This window comes from Biomphalaria glabrata, chromosome 12, assembly GCF_947242115.1.
Source record: "Biomphalaria glabrata chromosome 12, xgBioGlab47.1, whole genome shotgun sequence".
Classification (NCBI taxonomy): domain Eukaryota; kingdom Metazoa; phylum Mollusca; class Gastropoda; family Planorbidae; genus Biomphalaria; species Biomphalaria glabrata.
In genome coordinates this window covers 3,836,820-3,851,350 of record NC_074722.1, presented here as the reverse complement: position 1 = coordinate 3,851,350, position 14,531 = coordinate 3,836,820, and the positions used below count along the sequence as shown (strand labels likewise).

The window sequence follows — 14,531 nt, the reverse complement described above, 5'->3', positions numbered from 1 at the left end:
ATTAAAGGAAGAAAAAGGGGCACGACATGGCCTAAATTGTGCAGATGTGCCTAAACTCAAAACTCAAACTCGAAAGAAAAAGACTTGATTTTGATATTTACTTGATAATAAGATCAAAACTTTAGCTGATTTTTTTGTTGTTGTTGTTGTTATCCCTCAGTCTCTTCATTAGCTCAATACTTGGCTATACTATACTATACTTAACTAATGGATAACTAATTATGTTCCCCAGAGCCCCAGTTTGACAAGAGAGTGGAACAGTTCCGTCAGATGTACAGCCTGGATGGGTCTCAGGGAACCACAGATTTATCCCCACCGCAGTCTGCATCATCTTGTCCCACCCAGATCTTGTTTCTTGTCTTACATGGAGGTAAGGTGACCTGCACCTTGACCCAGCCCCCACCTGACCTGACCTACATTTGTCATCTTTCTCATCTCACTTTTTTGTTCATGTTTTTTCTTCTCTCTCTCTATGAGCGCAAGATTTATGGCTTCTAAATGTTGTTTATTTTCCCAGGCAATATTCTTGACTCTAGCCAGGAAGGTATTTCCAAGAGACGTGACCTAACCAATCTCAGAGCCACATTTGACAATGTCATCCTGGCCCACTACCAGACAGCTTATCAGAGAATAAAGTTTCGTTTGGTTCCCTGTCCATCTCTGTGTAAAGAAACCCTAGCGCTGTTGTCCAGGTTAGATGACCCCGAGTGATTTTGGGTTTAGATGACCCAAGTGGTTATGTTTAGAATAAAGCAACATAAAACATATATTTGATATTATCACTTCATCTTTAAAACATTTCTGTTGGTAAAAAAAAATGATTGTGTAAACTTTATGAAATTAGATTATTCATTCATACATGGGGCAAGGTGGCTGAGTGGTTAAGCGCTTGGGTTCTGAACCTGAGGTCCTGGGTTCGAATCTCAGTGAAGACTGGGATTTAAATTTTGGGATTTTTAGAGCGCTCTTGAGTCCACCCAACTCTAATGGGTACCTCACTTTAATTGGGGAAAGTAAATTCAGTTGGCTTTGTGCTGGTCACATGACACCCTGCTTGTTAACCATCAGCCATAGAATCTGCCCCCTAGATCCCAAGGTCTGAAAGGGGAAACTTAACTATTCATTCTGGTATCATTTTTTTGTGACCATGTTCCATAATAAACTTAATAAAGTACGGTGTAATATATCTTGTTGTGATCTCTGGATTGTTGATCATCCGAACATTGCAGGCGTCTGAATGTCCGGATGTATTACTAATTATGCCGAGCTCAACATATTTCAACAATTGAATAAGATATACACAAGAACTAGATGAACGTAAAATGAAGAACTCAACTTCTTATGAAGAATTGTAATATTTTAATGCAGAATGGGCACAGTTTAGTCTCCGTCACTAACAAAGATGTTTGTTTACACTATCAAAGCCTATCTCTCTTCTTCCAACTATATTTTAGTCTCGATTTCGATTAATGACATTTTTATCATAATCAGTTGTCTAAAGTTTTGTGATGAAGATTTACATAGATATACAAGTCTTAAGAAACATCATAATTCCACAATGATTAACGGCCTATTAAATTACTGTGTTATTATGCTTTGTAAGTTTAACTAGAAACAGGTGTAGCTTTGATGGCATACAAAATTAAGTTTTTATTACATAGAGTGAAAACAGTAATCCAAAAACTGAATCTATTTTATTATTTTACTTACAAACTTTTTAGCTAATTTTCTTTTTTAAACCTTGATTTCTAGTTTATCTCCCTTTAACGTTGATCGCGTCAACACTGCTGGAAGTATGGAGTCCAACTTGGCCAGAAATCAGAATCTGGTGCCCCTAGGTGCCATCCCGGTGCTAGCCACAGCCAGTGCTGAGTACCAGGACCAGGTGAATGCTATGGTGACCTCAGCTAACAAAGTGTACCATGACTTCCTCAAGTCTGAGGATGGGATTGGGTTTAGTGGTCAGGTGAGTTCACTGGACATCAGCTGGACATCTTGTGTTGAACTTGTGTGCTCACTACTGACATGTGGCTCAATTGTTAACAGAAGTAAACCTTGAGACTTGTCAAATGTTTTACATATTTCTGATGTTCCTTCAGAGTTGAAGATAATTTACTTCCAAGTCCAAACCCTCCGCAGGACAACTAGGGATGGTAGGGGGCATAGAATGAACCTTGAACCATCGAGAAGTCCCAACGATAGTTCAGCGCATACCGCATGACCAGGCGACTTATTTGACTGTGGTCTTTGTGAACACATATACTAATATGTCTAGAATTTTGAAGTCAAATTCTATAACTTATATATTTTATTTGTCAGTGGCAAAGCATTTCAAACATGTATATCCAGTTATATTTTAATTTGCGACTGGAGATCAAAATTATTTTTTTGTTTGGTCTCCAATTGTAATTTCTCTTCATGTCACTAAAACTTTGTTCTCCAAGTGTAGATGTGTAGTGTTTTAGTTTTAGTATTGTTTGTAGTGATTAGTTGTAGTCTTCTATGAGTCAGAATGCCAGTTGCAAGGCAGCATAGACACAAGTCCAGGGTTTATAACCAGAGCTTCTTAGAGTCTCAATTCTCTTGCTCAATAAGACACAAGTCCAGGGTTTATAACCAGAGCTTCTTAGAGTCTCAATTCTCTTGCTCAATAAGACACAAGTCCAGGGTTTATAACCAGAGCTTCTTAGAGTCTCAATTCTCTTGCTCAATAAGACACAAGTCCAGGGTTTATAACCAGAGCTTCTTAGAGTCTCAATTCTCTTGCTCAATAAGACACAAGTCCAGGGTTTATAACCAGAGCTTCTTAGAGTCTCAATTCTCTTGCTCAAATAGTTTCATGATGATGATGATGCATAATAGACATTTATATATTCTAAATAGTAAAATGTTTTAAAATTTGTTATATGAACTGTTTTGGGTAGATATATATTTGCATTAAGTGGTAAAAATATTTACATTTTCAGATTTGTTTTCTTGCTGATGCTACAGGATCTCTCTTAGCCTACGATGCTTTGACATCTTGCTCAACCCTCATGAGAGGTGGCTCACGATATGGCAGCCATGAGAGTGTGGAGAGCAGTGCCATCGGCACAGAGACTTCCCACCGCTCTGCCAGCATGAACAGCCATAAAAGAGAATTAAGCCTAAGTGATCCAGCCCTTAACCAGAACCAGGCCACTGGATCCTTGCCAGCCCCCAAAAAAGCGGAGCGGAGCAAAAGTGAAATCGTCCCCCCTGACACGTCAGAAATCTACTCCACTTGTAAGGAAGAGCCTCCTCCAGTAGCGATGAGACACGACTCAAAAAAATATTCCTTCAGACACAACTCAGTCCATCTGTGCACCTCCGGAGAGGTGTCTCGCAGAACTAGCAGTGGCAGCCATAATGAAGGTGGACTCGCCAAGTTTGATTTTGACGTCTCTGATTTCTTCATGTGCGGGGCACCTTTGGGTATCGTTCTGGCTTACAGAAAGATTCGTCGATCAGACGACATGACAAGTATGTTGAGATCTTATTTACTTAGAAATTTAATTTATATTAAAGACTGTGCTCAATGGACTCAACGCTTTTAGTAATGCCACGTTTCTCCCTCAAAAGCTACGGTCTGCGGGCTTTTTCAGTTCATGGACCAAAGGCTTGGAACTCACTCCCCATTGATCTCAGACAGACAACATGCTACACCACTTTTAAGAAGAACATTAAGACCTATCTGTTTAAAACTTTTTTAGATTAACTGTCATTTTAGCTGTCGTGTTTTTAATGTTATTACAGCGCCTTGACCCTACATTTTGTTTGTTAACAGCGCTTTATAAATAAAAGTATTAATTAATTCATTCATTGCTCTTGTCCTCTTTATTCTACAACCACACAATATGTCTCAATAGAATAACATTTGTGTGTAATATCCACACAATATGTCTTAATAGAATAACATTTGTGTGTTATATCATTTCAGTGTTGCGACCTTCTTGCCACCAAGTTTACAATCTGTTCCATTCGAGTGATCCTACAGCTCTGAGGATCGAACCCCTGCTGCATGAAGGTTTTGCTTCAGTTCCACCACAGAATGTGTGTCGCTACTCAAAGTTCCCTCTGGGTGATGGGGAACCAGTGCATGTTGGTATGTCAGTCTACTTGAAACTATGAATGGAAAAGGAGGGGGGGGGGTCCATATTATTTGTATTCTCTCCATAGTTCAAGAAAGTTTTTTAGTTTTACTTAAACCACTTGACATGAACCATTCTCTTGACTTCAGTGTCAATACAATTAAGCTAAGGCTAATGATAGGTTTTATAATTTAGAAAAACAAAAAGTGAAATTATTTTTTTGCAAAAAGTCAAATTAGCATGCACGAAAAATTGGGTAAAATTCAAATTTTGTGAATGGTAAAATGAATTAATTTTTCAGATTTAGTTTATTGTTCTGTTGCAAAGCTATTTATTATTTCAACCAACAAGTTTAATGAATGACCTAATTAAGTTTTCTCTATTACTTGTGAATTGTTTTAACTGATGCAACTCTATTATTAATTACTTATTACTGTGAGTATATCCTGTCTATCTAGTCAGTATTACTGTGAGTATATCCTGTCTATCTAGTCCTTATTACTTTGAGTATATCTTGTCTATCTGGTCAGTATTAATTTGAGTATATCCTGTCTATCTAGTCCTTATAACTTTGAGTATATCCAGTCTATCTGGTCAGTATTACTGTGAGTATATCCTGTCTATCTAGTCCTTATTACTTTAAGTATATCCTGTCTATCTGGACAGTATTACTGTGAGTTTATCCTGTCTATCTGGTCAGTATTACTGTGAGTATATCCCGTCTATCTAGTCCTTATAACTTTGAGTATATCGTGTCTATCTGGTCAGTATTACTGTGAGTATATCCTGTCTATCTGGTCAGTATTACTGTGAGTATATCCCGTCTATCTAGTCCTTATAATTTTGAGTATATCCTGTCTATCTGGTCAGTATTAATGTGAGTATATCCTATCTATCTGGTCAGTATTACTGTGTGTATATCCTGTCTTATCTATTCAGTTTTACTGAGTATATCCTGTATATCTAGTCCTTATTACTTTGAGTATATCCTGTCTAGCTAGTCAGTGTTACTGTGAGTATATCCTGTCTATCTGGAGAGTATTACTTTCAGTATATCCTGTCTATCTAGTCCTAGCTTTAAACTGAATTTTTCTCTTTAAAACCTTTCTAGTCGAAACAATTCAGAAGCACTTGAAGGTGTTTGCCACAGAAGGTCGAGAGCACAGAACCTCCACCTCTGAGGGCCCCCCTCGTATGTTGCAAAGACAGAACAGCTTGTCCAGTGTGAACAGTACGTCCAGTGGTCTTGGAGAGAACACAGTGTCCAGTATAACTAGTGGTGAGTTGGTGCCTATAGAGCTTATCACTTCAGACTTAGTTTTGTGTGTTAGTCAGTCTATAGTTCAGGTGATTCTAGATCTAATTTCATCATTTGTTTACATCTGATATTTTCTGATCAATTACTTAATTCTACTAAGTAAATTTGAAAACATTATCCATAAAGTTAATGAAACATTTGACTGAGATCATTTGGAGCAAAACTTGGTCCACTTGGCCTTGGGTTTTAAAAGTTTCTGTTATAAAAGCAAAAATCAAAAAGCCATCAGGAAATACAAAGTCAGGCAGTAAGACTCGAAGCAATATAAAATCAAGACAATGGAAGCTATAACTAGCCTCACCCTACTTAACTCTTTCTCTCCGTAATTATTTTTCCACGATTTGGAAGGAATTCTTCATTTTGCTCATTACTATTTCACCGCCCGTTATGACATGGCTTCAATAGCTTTGTTGTTTATCAGAAAATGTTGTATTTGGTATAGAATTAAAGGGAAACGCATGCTCTATTTATATAATTCTAAGTCAAGTTTAAAAAATTAAACAATAATTTAATTTAATAAGGTCAAATCAATGATGGTATCGTAGATTAGGAGAGAAAGAGTTAAATTGACTTTTCTAATTAAAGATTTGAATCGGCTCTTCCATTTCTGATCAAAATGAGATTCTACTTTAATCTGCACATGTGAAGGGAAAATTTCATAAAATTCAAACTTTTGTCAAGTGTTTTTTTTTTATTATTTCTTTATTTACAAGTTATGAGATTTAAAAATTCATATTGCCTTACTGTTCTATTGATGTCTTTATTTTATTTACCACCATCATGATGCTATTCTGATGTTTCTGTTGTGTTCCCTAGTCACTAACAGCTGGTGGGGAGTGAAGAGAATCGACTATGTTCTGTATTGTCCAGATGCTTTACATTCATTCCCAACTAATGCACTGCCTCATCTGTTTCACTCAAGTTTTTGGGAATCAACAGATCTGGTGGCCTTTATTCTCAGACAGGTCAGTTGTGGTCATCTAATAGATACATAGATGATCTTTATTCTCAGGTCACTTGTGGGTCATCTAATGTATCCATTGATTGTATGGTCCTGTTTCTAGGCTTTTTTTTTTTTCAATGTGCCATGAGATTGTTGCTGTATGTTTGTAAACAGTAATTTGAAAGTTGGAGGCGCGGTGGCTGAGCGGTAAAGCACTTGGCTACCGAACCAGGGTTCGAATCCTGGTGAAGACTGGGATTTTTAACTTCAGGATCTTCGGGCGCCTCTGAGTCCACCCAACTCTAATGGGTACCTAACGTTAGTTGGGGAAAAGTAAAGACGGTTGGTCGTTGTGCTGGCACATGACACCCTCGTAAATCGTAGGCCACAGAAACAGATGACCTTTACATCATCTGCCCTATAGACCACAAGGTCTGAAAGGGGAACTTTACTTTTTTTTTTAATATCAAAGTTAGAATGGCATTACTACTATAATTAGAAAAACTCTGTTAATATCTGTTAATATTGACTCATACTAATCAACTTTGATCTGATTTCAACTCTGAACTCGTGTTGTCGTCTGATTGTTTCTGAACTCTTGTTGTTTGCTTGTTTCTCCCAGGTCCTAAGACAGAATGAGGTGTTGGTTGATGCAGGCCATGGTGTAGCAAGAGGCTCAATGGCCAGTTTTAAGATTAAATCTCCCAGGGAGAAATGGATCAAGCGAAGGACTACAATCAAAGTCAGGGTGAGTCTTGGGTCTGTCAGTGGGGAATTATTTCACAAAACTTTCAGTTGTTTCATATTAACGAAACAACTTACTTAGCAATGTGTATTGTGGAAGTCAGTTCCTTAGACCTGCCACATTGTTGATGGATATAGTTTGGTGTTTAGTTCATGTGTCAGAATTACCATTGTGAACCTAATCTGCTGTTTTAGTATTGAATTACAAGTGTAAAACTTCAGAAAGAAAAAGCAAGTAAATAGATTTTTTTTTTGAGCCTTTGTTGCTTATTTGTTATTCATGAGGGAATTTTTAAACATTTTTTTGTTAACTGCCAAAAACTCTGGGTCAACTGCTAAAGACTGGGTCAACTGCCAAAGACTCTGGGTCAACTGGCAAAGACTCTGGGTCAACTGCCAAAGACTCTGGGTCTTATGAGCAGATGCCTTGTAGCTTCTAAACCTTATTTCTTTTTGTGAGCTTACACTTGTTCACTGTCACACTGACCTTAAATTAAGTATTTTTTTTTTAACATTTATTTTTTTAACATATTTGTAAAAGATTAAACCAGTTTACCCAACTGGAACAAAAGGCTTGGCTTGAAATAGCCATAAATTTGACATCATTTCACATTGATTCCATTTCTTGAACAGAACCTCCAACCAAACCACAGAGCTAATGATGTGATTGTTCTAGAAGACATGCCCCAGGTCCTGTCTGCCAAGTTTATGTATGGCTCACTGGACATCACATCTCTATCTGGGGAGAAGGTAAAACATCGGGTTTAGGTTTTAGCTCAACAAATGCTATACAGAAATAAATAAAAAGTTGTTTTTTTTAATTTGAATATGTTTATTCCATTGATTCATATAGATTTTCCTCTCTTACTTACTCTACACAAGGCAAAGGGGAATCATAACATACATACACACAAGTATTCTCTTTACTATGAACTTTAAATGTAGCCAACTAAAATTACCTCTGTTAACACCTGAGTTGTTGGACTTGTTACGACGGATGACTTTGTTATTGTGTGTGTCTAGGAAAATAATTACTTGGCTGCTTTTTTTATTTCCCCAACAAATGTTCAATAACTAAATAGTTTTATGCACTTAGAGATGATAACTGTGGAACTTTAGTTTGAGAGTTAATCAAACTTTTTTTTAAATTAAATTTCTTAACATGAATATTAAACACAATTCTTCAATCAAGTGAGAAACCAAGTTTTAATTCTTTTGAATAAAATAATTTTTTTTCCCCACTCCATTGTATTAATATTCACTCAGTGTTTGATTTGTTATTGTTATTGAATCAATTATTGATCTGTTGATCAGGTGGATGTGAACATAATGAAACAGCCCCCTTCAGGTGACTGGACATTGTTAGGCACTGAAGTGACAGACAGTCATGGCAGGTTTACTTATACCATCCCCAAGGAACATAGAATAAGTCAAGGACTGTACCCAGTCAAACTTGTGGTCAGGTAGGTGTTTCCCTTTCTTTTATAGGCCTTTGTTACTTCTTCTTCTAGACAGCTTTATTGCTGCTGAGCTGTTTTGCAGACTGTGTTACATTTATGTGTATTTATATGTATGTATATAGCAGACTGTGCCAAGGAAAAATAGTGTGCTGTTTTCTTCAGTTGTTCAGCACTGCCATACAGGGTGTTAGTTATGTTGGGCTGTAGTGGTAGTAGGGTCTGTCTAAGGTGAATAAGAAAGGGGCATTAAAAGAGGATATGGTTTGTTACTTAACTCTTTCTCTCCGTAATTATTTACCACATTCTGGTGGAATCAATGTTGGTATCGTCAGTTAGGAGAGAAAGAGTTAATAATCTAGACTGTAGGGAGTTGTGAGGCATAGTCCCTGCTGTAATGGAAAGGATGATCAAATGAAATCTTTATAACAATGTCCCATTGACTTATGACCATAACCACATATACACAAGTGTTTCCCAGTGACATCATGTCTGCACTCTTACATCATACTGTTCTGGCTGTGGGGGAGTGGAGAGAGTTGGGTTTGTTTTTTTACCACCCCAGTCAGAATGCTTACAAAGTCATCTTTAAAATTAACTGCTTTTAGACCTTGGAATGAATGTTTCAAAAACAGTCAATACAGAAAGGAATAATACTCAAAATAATATTTATATAATACTAAACGTACTTTGTCCAGCAGTCTATTGAATCACTAGGCCATCTTAAGAGATCTATCATACAACTAAAATGCTATTTAACTTTAGTTAGGCCAACATTAGAATATACTTCCTCTGTTTGGGATCCCTCAACTCAAGAAAACATAAGGGAACTAGAACTAGTTTAAATGAAAACATTCTCCATAATGTTTATGAAGCTTATACATTTGCCTGGGAAAATTTTTAGCAAGACTTGTCCACTTAGAGCAGTGAGATTTATAACAAACGAATATTAAATTAGATTAGAGTAAAACCATTAATAATAATAATAATAATAATCTTTATTGTCCGTATGGAAATTTGTCTTACAATTTGTGCATTACACCAAACAAAAAACATTATAACTATAAGAAACCAAAATGTACATTCACACCAGACTCACTCATAATTTACATGTGACAAAGTTTATACCAGATTGTTCTTATTTAATGATTTGATTGCCAGGGGAACAAAAGGGTGTTTGTCCTGACACAAAGGGTGATTCTTTATTTCGAGGATCTTGTTAGCTTTTTTATAGATGTTTGTCTCAAACAACTGCCCAAATGGGGTTTCTTTTTTGCCAATGATTTTACCTGCCATAAAATCACTAAACTTAGAGACACTTCAGGACAGAAAAATAAAAAGTAAAGTAGCTATATTGCATAAAACACTAAACCCAAATTTATAAATAGAACAAAACCCAATAAATTACTCAGAAATACACAAAGATAGAGGCTCATTTCTTTTTCCATACGCTAGAACAAATTGGTGCTAGTGTTCCTTCTTCCCTAGTGCCATTAGAGAGTGGAATAGGTTGCCTGAATCAGCCAGGAAAACCAACTTGGCAGAATTTAAGTCATTGGTTAACATGACTAGATTGACACATGAAATGCGTAGGACGTAAAGATCTTCTTTTTTTTGAAGTTATATCTGTAATATATTAAGATAAGATAAACTCGGTGGACAGTTATCTGATTAGATAAACACATTGGCCCATTCCACACTATCTCTTGACTGTTTTGTTTGTTGTTTCAGGGGAGACCACACATCTGTAGACTTTTACATGGCTGTGCTTCCACCAAAGACAGAAACTGTGGTCTTCAGTATTGATGGCTCATTCACTGCCAGTGTCAGTATCATGGGGAAGGACCCTAAAGTCAGGGCAGGTGCAGTGGATGTTGTCAGGTCAGTCCGAAGTAGCTCATTTCACCTTGACCTTAGCCTGTGTTGCAGTGTTGTCTCTTTTATCAAGCATTCCATTAAAATCAAATTAGTTAAAAAATAGTCATTCATAACTTGAGCAGGTTCATCATTCATAACTTGAGCAGGTTCATCATTCATAACTTGAGCAGGTTCATCATTCATAACTTGAGCAGGTTCATCATTCATAACTTGAGCAGGTTCATCATTCATAACTTGAGCAGGTTCATCATTCATAACTTGAGCAGGTTCATCATTCATAACTTGAGCAGGTTCATCATTAATAACTTGAGCAGGTTCATCATTAATAACTTGAGCAGGTTCATCATTAATAACTTGAGCATGTTCATCATTCATAACTTGAGCATGTTCATCATTCAACTTGTTCTTAGACATTTGGGAATGTGACATTATTGAACTGCATTCAGAAGGATTTCATTTGAAAAAGTCTACCGGTATTATGATTAGTCAAATTTCACTTTGATAGGAAACAAAGGTCACAGCAAGACAAGCTGACCACGCACAAGCACGTGGTCAACTGCAGTCAATGTATTTCTCCTCCTCATGTGAATGATAATATTGTTGTGTAACAACTTACAATTTAACCTTCACTTCAGGCTCCTGTTGAGTTGGATGTGTGTAGAGTTGTGGCTTGTTGTTCCCAGTGGTTAACTTGTAGCACCAAACTGCTGGTAGACAACTAAACTGCTGTAGGCGTAATATATCTTAACTTATAAAACTTCAACTAACTTGAATAACTTCCTTGTGAACAATACTAAATATAATGTTATTTATAATATAGACAAAATCAAGTTGTGATAAAATGAATCTAATCTGTCCTAACTTAGACCAAATGACGACAAAGTCACCTTTGTTGCATCACCCACAAGCAGTCGCTAACCTCTTCCCACTTTCTAATCCAACCTAACCCTGTAGGTTCATTTCATTTTGAATGAAAGCTTGGGCTCCTCTTTTATTAACAAAAGCAATGTTCACCATCAGTGTGCAGATCCAATGTGAACAGATGGTCTATGGATCTCTTAATTCTCTTTCATCTCATTCTGGTTTGACTTCTCAATCTCTCCTTTCAGCGCCTTTCTTCTTTTATACCATGTACATAGCAGTATGTCACGCTTGACAGCACACACAAACAGCTGACCAGTAGTACATGAACTATCCATATTATTAGGTCTCAATTCATGAGGGTCGAGGACATGAACTATCCATATTATTAGGTTGCAATTCATGAGGGTAAAGGACATGAACTATCCATATTATTAGGTTGCAATTCATGAGGGTAAAGGACATGAACTATCCATATTATTAGGTCGCAATTCATGAGGGTAAAGGACATGAACTATCCATATTATTAGGTCTTAATTCATGAGGGTAAAGGACATGAACTATCCATATTATTAGGTTGCAATTCATGAGGGCAAGATCCTTCTTGATAACCTTGATTTTAATAAACTAAGATCTAGGGTCAAGGTGAAATGTCTGGAAGCTTGTAGAATTTTCTATCAGCGACATTGTCATTGGTAATTGATTATTGTTCACAATCACTAGTCACTATAGCAAGTGGATTGTTTAGTGTGTTTATTCATTGTTGGATCATTACTGATGGCCTGTATTTTCACAGTGTATTGGTTTAACTCTAGTATTTCATGTCAGTTATCTGTACAAATGATTTAAATTGTATTGTTCATATCTCACTAAATTATTTATTTGATTGGACTGAGTTTAAAAGTCAAGAAAAATACATCCAGCTTGGTATTTCTTCAGTGTATTCCGTGTATGTCATAAGATTGGGTTAGGGTTACATGATCGTGTCACAGTATATCAGTCAATGAACACTCCCTCCGTAACAAACCCACATTTACTTCTATGTATAAAGCTCAAACTCTTAATAGATAAGAAAAAGGAAACCAGAAATATATTTTGTTTTGTTGTTTCCTTTCAACTGTAATGAATCCATGTTTTTTATCAACAGTTGTGATTTCTATTTCAGGCAGTGGCAAGATTTGGGTTACCTAATACTCTATGTGTCAGCCCGACCTGACCTTCAACATAGGAAAGTTGTGGCCTGGCTGGCACAGCACAACTTCCCTCATGGGATGGTGGCCTTCATGGACGGCCTGTCTAAGGACCCTTTGAAACAAAAGTTTAATTACATCAGATCATTACAAACTGAGGTAATAGACTTTGAACATCTGGTTCATTCATGCAACTATACAATTTACAAAGCATTGGTTTTCAATTAAATGCTGAATAAAATAGATTAATAAGAATAGAAAGAAAATGAATAGAATTTTAAAACAGATTAAATTCCAAAACAATAGTCTATGCAGTAGGATGATAACCAGTCTTGTGTACATGTTTCAAATATTAACTATAGAGTTCAACGTTAAGTCGCTAGTTGGATCACTTATGTTTGTTGAAACCTTAAGTCACTAATTAGAACACTTGTGTTTGTTGACAGGTTAAGTCACTAATTAGAGAACTCTTGTGTTTGTTGAAACCTTAAGTCACTAATTAGAACACTTGTGTTTGTTGACAGGTTAAGTCACTAATTAGAGAACTCTTGTGTTTGTTGAAACCTTAAGTCACTAATTAGAACACTTGTGTTTGTTGACAGGTTAAGTCACTAATTAGAGAACTCTTGTGTTTGTTGAAACCTTAAGTCACTAATTAGAACACTTGTGTTTGTTGACAGGTTAAGTCACTAATTAGAGAACTCTTGTGTTTGTTGAAACCTTAAGTCACTAATTAGAACACTTGTGTTTGTTGACAGGTTAAGTCACTAATTAGAGAACTCTTGTGTTTGTTGAAACCTTAAGTCACTAATTAGAACACTTGTGTTTGTTGACAGGTTAAGTCACTAATTAGAGAACTCTTGTGTTTGTTGAAACCTTAAGTCACTAATTAGAACACTTGTGTTTGTTGACAGGTTAAGTCACTAATTAGAGAACTCTTGTGTTTGTTGAAACCTTAAGTCACTAATTAGAACACTTGTGTTTGTTGACAGGTTAAGTCACTAATTAGAGAACTCTTGTCTTTGTTGAAACCTTAAGTCACTAATTAGAACACTTGTGTTTGTTGACAGGTTAAGTCACTAATTAGAGAACTCTTGTCTTTGTTGAAACCTTAAGTCACTAATTAGAACACTTGTGTTTGTTGACAGGTTAAGTCACTAATTAGAGAACTTTGTGTTTGTTGAAACCTTAAGTCACTAATTAGAACACTTATGTTTGTTGACAGGTTAAGTCACTAATTAGAGAACTCTTGTGTTTGTTGAAACCTTAAGTCACTAATTAGAACACTTGTGTTTGTTGACAGGTTAAGTCACTAATTAGAGAACTCTTGTGTTTGTTGAAACCTTAAGTCACTAATTAGAACACTTGTGTTTGTTGACAGGTTAAGTCACTAATTAGAGAACTCTTGTGTTTGTTGAAACGTTAAGTCACTAATTAGAACACTTGTGTTTGTTGACAGGTTAAGTCACTAATTAGAGAACTCTTGTCTTTGTTGAAACGTTAAGTCACTAATTAGAACACTTATGTTTGTTGACAGGCTCAGATTGAACTGAAGGCAGCGTATGGCTCAAGTAAAGACATCAGCATCTACAAGGATCTGGGCCTCTTGCCCCATCAGATATTTATTGTAGGGAAGGCTTCCAAGAAACAGCATGGCCAAGCCCAGGTGGGAAATAAACTAGAACAGACCTAGCTAGGGTTTTGTTTTCATTGATTGATATGTTCCACCTGTTCCTTCAGAAAGGAAGATTATTATGTCAACCCAGACCTGCAGGATGGTTGTGAACTCAGGACCGTTATGAGGACAGCCTGGAGCGCATACCACTGGATTAGGCAGCCATCCATTCTCCTGGTCTATACACTAATATAGTTTTCTGTTTTTGTTCAGTTTTAACTAATCTAATTTGAACATTTAGAGTTGTTTCTAACTCTTAAGAAATGTGGATGTTAGAAATATAAAAAAAACATGGCTTTTATATAGCGCTACTTTCATGCTTAATAATGCTCAGAGCGCTTTGGTCCAATCTCAGT

At 36.4% G+C, this 14,531-nt stretch overlaps 1 protein-coding gene across 4 annotated transcripts in view; it reads left to right on the top strand.

Moving 5' to 3' along the window:
- LOC106076948 (protein retinal degeneration B-like) overlaps window positions 1-14,531 on the top strand; it is a 119,357-nt gene that overhangs the window by 97,910 nt on the left and 6,916 nt on the right. For all 4 annotated transcript variants that reach the window (XM_056005590.1, XM_056005587.1, XM_056005589.1 and 1 more), the window contains 13 exons: window positions 233-370; window positions 518-692; window positions 1,753-1,966; window positions 2,967-3,501; window positions 3,959-4,123; window positions 5,221-5,388; window positions 6,244-6,392; window positions 6,993-7,118; window positions 7,748-7,864; window positions 8,429-8,577; window positions 10,303-10,452; window positions 12,476-12,659; window positions 14,038-14,166. In XM_056005590.1, the coding sequence (XP_055861565.1) occupies window positions 233-370; window positions 518-692; window positions 1,753-1,966; window positions 2,967-3,501; window positions 3,959-4,123; window positions 5,221-5,388; window positions 6,244-6,392; window positions 6,993-7,118; window positions 7,748-7,864; window positions 8,429-8,577; window positions 10,303-10,452; window positions 12,476-12,659; window positions 14,038-14,166 (2,399 nt within the window). The remainder of the gene's footprint in view (window positions 1-232; window positions 371-517; window positions 693-1,752; window positions 1,967-2,966; window positions 3,502-3,958; window positions 4,124-5,220; window positions 5,389-6,243; window positions 6,393-6,992; window positions 7,119-7,747; window positions 7,865-8,428; window positions 8,578-10,302; window positions 10,453-12,475; window positions 12,660-14,037; window positions 14,167-14,531) is intronic.